The sequence below is a fragment of the Patiria miniata genome, unplaced genomic scaffold (genome assembly GCF_015706575.1).
Source record: "Patiria miniata isolate m_02_andy unplaced genomic scaffold, ASM1570657v1 HiC_scaffold_20, whole genome shotgun sequence".
Lineage (NCBI taxonomy): Eukaryota > Metazoa > Echinodermata > Asteroidea > Valvatida > Asterinidae > Patiria > Patiria miniata.
Window position 1 is genome coordinate 10148809 of NW_024037059.1, and position 10297 is coordinate 10159105.

At 40.4% G+C, this 10297-nt stretch overlaps 1 protein-coding gene across 1 annotated transcript; it reads right to left on the reverse strand.

Annotated features, from left to right (window-relative positions):
• Positions 1-5214: 5214 nt before the first annotated feature.
• Positions 5215-9436, reverse strand: LOC119727318 (gastrin-releasing peptide receptor-like). The gene is made up of 2 exons (XM_038199173.1): positions 9324-9436; positions 5215-7280 (listed from the first exon to the last, which is right to left on the reverse strand). Exon 2 carries the CDS (start codon positions 6895-6897, stop codon positions 5788-5790), a length of 1110 nt encoding a protein of 369 aa, XP_038055101.1. The 5' UTR covers positions 6898-7280; positions 9324-9436; the 3' UTR covers positions 5215-5787.
• Positions 9437-10297: the final 861 nt, after the last annotated feature.

A 10297-nucleotide genomic window follows, 5' to 3' on the forward strand; every position in this document is an offset into this window, starting at 1 on the left:
AACAAATTGGAAAGGAAATGAGTATTTTCGAGAAGGCGTGGACGAATGATCGCGAAAACACGTACTGCACGTTGTGAATAACAACCCAAGTATACGATATAAATCCATTTGAAGCCAATTGCGGTATCAAATCAGGATACAGGAAGAAAGTTTCCTATCCAGGGCTTACTATTGGAAACGACGTTGCAAATAAAGTAAGCACTGGGGACGAGGTTGCTGTAGAGTTGTTTGCCAAAAGTCTTGTTCCCTGACCTGACAATTTTCCCCGACGTTCAGACGTCATTAAATTGTAGGTCAGTCAGCCTCCATGGCTAAAAATAAACATGGCGACATTGACGGCCTCTTTTTCAAAGCTCGGCTTCGTTTCCGAATTCGCTTTATCACTGATAGCTTTTAATGTTCCTATCAAATTTTTATATAAATAACTTGCTTCATATGTATATCATAACTTACAGTTATGATATAGTTTTATATTTCTGTAAGAAAACATTGACTAATGTTGACCTGGAATCTTCAAAGTTAGGCACCCAAATAGCACTGTTAGCAGGTGGAGCCGAATGTAGACCACGCCGTCGCCGAGTTTTGGAAAATCCCGATAACGGCCGTCAAATTCAAAATAGTACATGACGCAGCAAAAAGTTCGCCCCTCGTATACGATCCGAGTACACTTGATGCAGCAAATCGTCGTTGAATTTCACATTTTCAAGATGAATTAAAGCAATAATTATTAATTATCAACTCATTTTTAAAGTTTAAAAAGCAATTAGCGGTTAATAAAACATATAGTATACTCGGAAATACTTGGGCACTCTCCGATTGTCAACGCAATGAATTCGGCAAACTTCGGACATTTTCGGAAAAAGGAGGAATTCCTCCCATTTTAGTCACGTGACGTATATTTGTAATACAATGTATTACTGACGGCTACCTGACCTAAGATTCATCAGGAATAGTCAGAATCTTTTGGTCTGGGAACCAGACTAGTTTGTCAATTGACCAGTTACAACCAATGGAGAGATGTCATCATGTGTATTGTGTTTCTCAAAGAGAGGGGTGACATGTTTCGCACGCAGGGTAATTAATACCTACGCGGATCCATTTCTAAAGGGGGTTGCTTCCAGGAGGCTACGCGAGTTGTAGCCTTTACGCATATTACAGGAGGCTACGTAAGTTGTAGCCTTCACGCATATCGTCACCGTTTTCACGAAGAGGTGAATTTAGTATTTCACTGTCTGAACAAACATTCGAGATAATCGCGTTTAAAGTTGGTCCTTTTTTCATTTGACAATTTGAAACTTAAAGATGCATAAAATATGCAAGATTTAGGTATCAGAGGAAAGAAGAGCTTCTAACCTTCCTAAATATAGCAAACTTTAAGAAAAATAGGTGATTAGTTTTGCAGAATTAATCAACTAAGACCAATTAGCAAATTCGCCCCTTCGTGAAAACGCTATCAATGACTACGCGCAGATTTCGCCCTTCTGCGGTCTGAGTCAATGCATTTTTTGTACAGTACGCGCAGATTCTGCCCCACTGCGCATGCGCCTTTCCCCGCACTTCGTGAAAACGTTTTATTGCACGCGCATGGAATTCGCCCCTTCGTGATCATTGATCTCCATATACACAGTTCGTGATATACGCGCCATTGTAGGCCTATTACAATGTATTTATTTACTGAAAATTTATTAAAACCATAGAGTGCGGAAATTCGCACCTTCGTAAAAACGCAAAACGGCCCTTTTGGCAAATTTGCCCATTCGTTAATTAGGTTAGTTAAGATTTTGATTAATTTTTTGAAAGTATAGCCTCACCAGGTTGTAGATATTGATATATTTATTCAGTTTCACCAAAAAAAAACAAATTTCGAAAAACACACGATTTTCATGAAATTCGCCCCTTCGTGAAAACGGTGACGATATTACAGGCGGCCTCGTGAGCTGTAGCCTTCACGCATATTACAGGCGGCCTCGTAAGTTGTAGCCTTCACACAAATTACAGGAGGCCTCGTGAGTTGCGACCTTCACGCATATTACAGGAGGATTTGTGAGTTGTAACCTTCACGCATATTACAGGAGGCTACGTGAGTTGTAACCTTCACGCATATTACAGGACGCCTCGTGAGTTGTAGCCTTCACGCATATTACAGGAGGCTTTGTGAGTTGTAACCTTCACGCATATTGCAGGAGGCCTCGTGAGTTGTAACCTTCACGCATATTACAGGAGGCTACGTGAGTGGTAGCCTTCACGCATATTACAGGACGCCTCGTGAGTTGTAGCCTTCACGCATATTACAGGAGGCTTTGTGAGTTGTAAACTTCACGCATATTAGAGGAGCGGCCTCGTGAGTTGAAGCCTTCACGCATATTACAGGAGGCTTCGAGAGTTGCGACCTTCACGCATATTACAGGAGGCTTCGTGAGTTGTAGCCTTCACGCATATTACAGGAGGCTTTGTGAGTTGTAAACTTCACGCATATTAGAGGAGCGGCCTCGTGAGTTGAAGCCTTCACGCATATTACAGGAGGCTTCGTGAGTTGCGACCTTCACGCATATTACAGGAGGCTTCGTGAGTTGTAACCTTCACGCATATTACAGGAGGCTACGTGCGTTGTAGCCTTCACGCATATTACAGGAGGCTTTGTGAGTTGCGACTTTCACGCATATTACAGGAGGCTTCGTGAGTTGTAACCTTCACGCATATTAGAGGAGCGGCCTCGTGAGTTGAAGCCATCATGCATATTACAGGAGGCATTGTGAGTTGCGACTTTCACGCATATTACAGGAGGCTTCGTGAGTTGTAACCTTCACGCATATTACAGGAGGCTTCGTGAGGTGTAGCCTTCACGCATATCACAGAACAGCCGCGTGAGTTGAAACCTTCATACATATTACAGGAGGCCTCGTGAGTTGTAACCTTCACGCATATTACAGGAGGCTTCGTGAGTTGTAACCTTCACGCATATTACAGGAGGCTTTGTGAGTTGTAACCTTCACGCATATTACAGAAGGCCTCGTGAGTTGTAACCTTCATACATATTACAGGACGCCTCGTGAGTTGTAGCCTTCACGCATATTACAGGAGGCTTCGTGAGTTGTTGCATTCACGCATATTGCAGGAGGCCTCGTGAGCTGTAACCTTCACGCATATTACAGGAGGCTTCGTGAGTTGTAACCTTCACGCATATTAGAGGAGCGGCCTCGTGAGTTGAAGCCTTCAAGCATATTACAGGAGGCTTCGTGAGTTGCGACTTCCACGCATATTACAGGAGGCTTCGTGAGTTGTAACCTTCACGCATATTACAGGAGGCTTCTCGAGGTGTAGCCTTCACGCATGTTACAGAACAGCCGCGTGACTTGTAACCTTCATACATATTACAGAAGGCCTCGTGAGTTGTAACCTTCACGCATATTACAGGAGGCTTCGTGAGTTGTAACATTCACGCATATTTAGAATGATCCAAAGACAACCGACATTGTAGGCACCAGTCTAACCGAACCCTGTCAGGGATTAGCTCTTAACGTGTTTTTGCAGTTTTTTTTCTTACCATACCCTCTTCTTAGTCTTCATTTCCATTCAACAAGAACTGAAGAGTTGTATTTATTACGGCAAACATAACAATTACCAATCACCAATGATGGATGTAACATGAAATATGTGCTATATATGTTTAAACCACATAATTATAATTGGAACAACAATTTGAGAACATGATCATACATGATGAATTATACAATTGTAATAACAATACAGTGGAATATACATTGTCATGAACGGTTCTATAGAACTCTTTGGTTTTTCTAATGCACTGCATTAGAAAAACGGTTTGCTCTGAATAACGATCCTTAAAAGAAAATATTAAAAGTTTGAAACCTTCTATTTTCAATAGTATATAACTAAAACATTGCAACTTTTCAAACTGCATCATTAAATCGTTGTCAGTGTTGGACAATTTACAGTCTTTGGTAGCAAACGGGGTATCAAAATGTAGCTAACAACATTCACCAACTGTCTACATAAATGACGTTATCATAAGACGATCAGATCAAAATTATGACCCCTCCAATGAGTGAGGACTTTCTTCTTTTAGCGGTGTTTAGTTACTCTACCGGGAAGGTTAAAGTTCACATTTAATTCGCAGCACTCAGTCTTGATATTAAAAATAAAAATACAAACATTCACCGTTAAACCTCTGTATCTGGACTCTAATGGTCTTTAAGTGGCTTAAAGCTCCTTTATACTCTGCCTCTGATTTCTTCACATTGCTCTTTTTGCTCCCCACTATAATCCCAATGGGAAAGCAATGGAAAACAATATTACCGCTCAGTGAAAAGAATTCAGATCTTCAATCACACCAACAAATTATGTAAACCTTATTAACAAATTAGGTGTTATAGGTGATATTTGGATGCTGGCTCCGAAAAGGGTTGTTACTACTGCGTCTTCAAAGAGAGTACGACATGAAGTAGAGGCCTATCTATATCCGCTCAGAATGTTATTACATGCAGGCCCTAGATGTGCATGGTTTAACACTCATTTCATTTTTTACATAAAACATATATCAACTCTTGTTAATTGCCTACCCATGACACCTTATTGAAAAATAGTATACACTCACCTTGAGATACATCGGTGCTAAGATAGTAAAAGTGCTATGTATACGCATATCGATTTTTCTTCTGGTCAAAGAGAAATCGAAACGAGCTTGTTATGGTAGAAGACCGGCAAGATACATGCTTCACATAGTAGACAACATGGAGGCTCTTATATATGATCTACATTTGTACTTATTTGTTAATCTGTAAATGACGCTTTCTCGATTATAATGTATACAAAGCTATTCGCTGAACCCCTCTCAGACCCTTCCAAGACCCTTTTGGGAAGTCATTGTCCCGCCGCAGTCATATTTTAAATCCAATCTGACATAAAAACAATCCAACTAATTTGTACGTTATAAGGCAAGCATGGAAAGGTTTTCCTCATTTGTTCCATTGAACATTTTTTTGTGAGTTCTCGGAAAAGGATTCCAATGCAACACTTCTGCATTCTCAGCAAGCATTGGATCTGCATGGTTACACAATTAGGCCGGTAAATTGCAATTAAGCAAAATGAGCACCTGTTGTTTTGAACCGTCTCCGCAAACCAAAGGACAACGAGGCGCTTCATTTAATGTTTATTTGCAATTTGTGAATACAAAATCTGCCAGCTGGTCTTACCGAAGATTTCTTTCTCAAGACACGCCTTACCGTTATTTTTAAAAAATGGCACGACAGTGTAATTCAGTGGCTTTTATCTGGCTCTTCAAACCATATATTCAGAGATGGAAACAAAGAAATCAATTTTTTTGCTTTTTTGTTGTCTAAAAGTCATTTTTACAGATGTTTTGTTTAGCTGTGACTAAGCGGAGGCTGTCATACGAATGTGGCTACGCAGGCGATGTCAATCGGTTTTATTTTGAATTACAGTATTATTTTAACCAAACTGATTACTTAAATATAGTGTTCGTAAACCAGACTAACGATATCTACAAATTTCGCTACAGGCCTTTACAGAGATCAAAATTTATGTTGGTTTTAATAAGTCGACTCGGAATGATGCACATTCAAGAATGCAAGATCATGCATGATCAATGATGTCATTATTAAATAACAGCCATGTTTTGGAATCATGTTGGACACAATCAACTATCAAGGATATAATAATCAAGAAAGCCTGTTATTATTTCACACGATCATTTTTTTTTTTTTGGAAACTTGTTCTTTTTTACTTTAATGTGTGTCTTTTAGAAATCTAAACTTCATGATCAACAGTAAGTCTGCTGTTATCGGCACGCGATCTTCTCGTTTCAGACTCCAACGAACTGTGCACGGTGATGGACGCGTTTTTGTACAGTTGCATCCACTGCTTACGATCGTCGTTCGTTCGGCCCGGGAAACAACTACAAAATGCCGACTTAAAATGCCTCCTGTGGGCCGAGCTTACGACGAATAGAATAATCGGGTTGATGACCGAGTTGATCCGGATCATTGTGTTTGCGATACTATTAAAAACATTCACCGCTGGATAGATCTGCCATTTTTCATCCAGGTAATGGACGCCACCGTCGATCCAAAACAAAACTTCTAGACTGTAGTACAGAGTCCACGTGCTTACGAATACAACCACGATCACGACAATAGCAATAGCAAGACGCAGCCGTTGGCGGCGCTGTCGCGGTGACACCTGCACAGCATTTTGGCTTTCCAGCAGACTGTTGGACTTGAGTAGGTTTTTGGCTGTGCAGCAATAGCTGGTCGATATTATTGTGGTGGGTATCAAGAGTATAATTACAATTGAGGCGTACATGAAATCCCGATATACTTCTGAATGTCTCCGCGGAAGGCACTTGCCCTCGTTTGTGAGTTTGGTCACCATGATGACGGGAATGGAGATGACAAACGCAGCCGACCAAATGAGAACGATACCGAGCAACACGGCACATAGTCGACGCCGTCCACTGCGCAACGAACGACACGCCAGCGGTTTAGAAACGGCCAGGTACCGGTCGATACTTAGCGCCGTCAGTGTGAATATAGATACGACCACGAAGACGTTCATGATGTATCTATAAAAGGTGCAATGAGCCTCGGACTTGAAGAAGTCATATCGGCTCAAATTCAAGTTCAATGCATTTAATATTTCCGTCGGAAGGAACAAGCATATGAACACCAAATCCACAACGGCCAAGTTTGTGATCAGGTAATTCGGCACAGTGCGCATGCTCTTGTATCTAAGCGCAATGAAGATGAGGCATACGTTGCCCGCAAATCCAATGATGAAGAATATGGCATCTCGTATGACCAGAGGCCAGTCTGGTTCGCTATTGAAATCTGAAGTGATATTACTGCCATTGTTATCCATATTTAAGGCACCGAATCGCTTTTGGGTTTTACTTTGCCTTTTAAATGACAACTACTTTATCTTGAAAAAAAAAAACCCTTTGAACTGGTGTATGTCTAGGGCCCTATATAGGTATCTTACAGCGTTGTGACTTGATACTTTCTTCCAACTCAACAATCCAATTTTCAATAATATTCCGGGTTGTCCTCCCTTGTGGTTGAAGTCCTGCATATATGCCTGCCGTGAAAGTAACCGGTGCCGGGCTGAGATTGAGTTGATGCGAGGCTTTTGTGTGATATACTACAATTAGGTGATGCGAGGGCTTCCAGAGATGCAGTCTAGATGTCCATGTGCCAAGGTCCAGTAGTTAATAACTGAAGTACATCTTCATGAGCTGCTAAACTCTGTACACAGAAAGTGGGGGATACAAGGTATCTTTATTTCACCATGATTCTACTACCGGTCAAAGATGAGGTACCAAACCGGTTGTTCTGTGAACCAACACAAAGTCACAGAAGAGATGAATTTCACGTGGTGTTTCCGCAAACTTACCTTGCTGTTATTTCCATTGTCATAATGATTCAACTATTTCTTGAAGAGAACAGGGGCGGATCCAGGCATTTTCGCGGGGGGGGGGGGGGGGGGGGTTTCATCAGCAAAAACATTTGAAAATGTAAACAGGTTTTTTTCTCCGGACACTTGGCCTCCGTAAAATCAAAAATTGGGGGCGCTGTTCAAATTCGACGATTATTAACACTAGATTACAGAATGGTCTACCGTATTTTGAACAGGCGGACATATTATACCAGTATAATTTTTTGGGGGGTGTCAGGGGGGGGGGGGGTTCCGACTTATTTTTTAGGAATTTGTATGATAATTATTTATTTTTTTGACAGAGCTGTTTTTTTTTGACCCCCCCCCCTCTGGATCCGCGCCTGGAGAATTGGTTGCGCCATACACAGATTTTATTTATTGTTTATCATAATATTTTAAAATCGCCCAGTCTCAATAAATTCAGCTATCGCGTGGTGGACTGGTTCCCGCTCCATTTACAATCAATCTATTGGGATCGCTAACGGGTTCATTCTCAGGGTGCACCGACTGTTTGGGCGCAAAAGCAACCGAAAATAAATGCATAGATGGTTTCAGCCGAAGAAAAGAGAAAACAATTATGTTTTTTTTCGTTACAATATAACACCTACATAGGTCCAAATTTATTAGGATGAAAAGGGTTGAAGAGCACGGACAGAAATGGTGGCCAAACAATGCACTTCCACGTGGACTGTAGGCCTCTCCTCACAACAAGCAGTCGACAAACACGGTGAAGTGTCAGGACAGCTCATCTCACTGCTCGCTCAGAATCAGACCAATCTGGGCTGAGGATGACTTGGACCTTCTATTCTGAAATCAATGTTGCTCTGCAAGCATGCTGCCAATGGACAGACAGCGAGTGCTTACCTTTCAAGTCAGATGTGACAATCAGAGGTGTTGCAGTCTATATAGGTTTTCCCGGACATTTAAAAACGTTTTTCATTCAAATTCATAAACTGTTAATTTCAATTTCGTCTCGAGAAGACTGGAACGTGCAAATGCTACAATGAATTTAGTCGTTGGTCATTCCAAATGATCAAAGGTCAATCAATTTCAACATTTGTCCATTCGATGTCGTCAGATTTCAATGGAATTCGTCTCACCTGATGATCATTTACATAATGTTAGGATTGAATTCGTCTTTGTTCAAGCGATTTCGAGAAATTTCGATCAAATTCATCAGACAAATGCGCACGCTGGCACAACCATGCACAGACGAATTTGGCACGGTAAAACTGCAAGACAAGAAATTGAATGTTTAACAACCAATCCGAGGGACAATAAGAAGAACCGAATTGACTTTTTCCGAAAGACGCAATGAATACATTTTGCTTTTCACAACTACAAAATTATAGGCCTACTAAGTTTTTGCATGAAATGGAAAGTACGAATTTCATTTGTCTGTGTATACCTTAGGCCTATTTCTTTCATTTGTTGATGCATAAAATTGTCAAAGAACTAAATGGATACACCAATAAGTATTGAAAACTATTATAACTGTGCATAATAAATATTACATGAGAAATGTTTATTTAAGGTTATAAATCTACGCTGAAAAAGGAAAATACTAAACAGACACCAACAAAATAGAGTAAATATATAAATTAACATTTACCGCTGCTATGATAATGCTGAATGCCTTTTTCTTGTAATCTCAAAAATGTGGTTGTTTCTTAATAGCGTATTTTTTGTTCTTTTTAAGGTATTATTTTCTGAAGCGTGGTGTTACTTAAAGGTTTTTTTCTGATGTAAGCCTTAATTGTTGATTATCTTAAAAGAAAAACCAAAATCCCAGTATTTCGATAAACGTTTCTCACAAAATAGAGAAAAATGCACTGAGAAAATATTATACTCACAAACATGAATAAGAGCCTGCGAGGAAATGTTGATCTCAAGAATAGTAGGTATATCTTCTACGGGGTTACCTCATTTATGACACCACCAGCGACGACACAGCTCGTTGATAACTGTATCTAGGGTCTGTATAAAAGAGAATGAACACCATCATAATTGTTTTTAAATGACATCCAGTAAATACAGTAAACTATTAAACAAACAAAATCTACTTAATTCCGATTTAGGGTGCGTGTAACCCACTGAAAAAAAAGGACTTTCATTTTGCGCACAAATGAAGCCGACCTGAGAAAGTCCAATTATTCTCTGGCAGCTAATAATTAGAATTCTTTGTGAAGAAATGATTCTATAACTTATCGATTGATTTGTGTGTTCGATGTCTCATTCAAAAATGAATAACTGTAAACAGGGTGAGTCAAAAACAAGTGCGACTGGCCAATAAGCTTTGGCCGTCTTGCATGATAGTCTTGCATGAATTCTATCAAAATGATTCCTGCCAGAGCTGAAAAATGCGACGCCCACAATTGCGACGCTGATGTCACATATGGATCACCATACTTTAGATCTATACCCATGTTCTAGCGAATGGTGATAAATACCACGTGACTATAACATTACTGCACATATATACAGGGTGAGAAAAAAAAGAAACCCAAATGTCGGGACTATTGTTTAGCCAGGGGCGGCGGAATCGGGGGGTGGGGGTGGGGCAAGGGCCCAGGGGGCACTTGATGCCTTTTACTGAGCAAGTGCCCCTTTTTAGTGATGACCCCCCCCCACCCCCCCCACCAGTTTGAAAACCGTTCCGCTGCCGCTGGTTTTAGTGAAGTTCTGCATGTACCACTTTCAAAATCTAGGATATGAAAGCCCAATTCATAAGCTTTCTTTTAGCACAAGAATCATTCAAATCACTTATGTACATTTTAAGTTACGGAATTTTATACACAACAACCATTTTAAAGTTCTGTCCACGGAT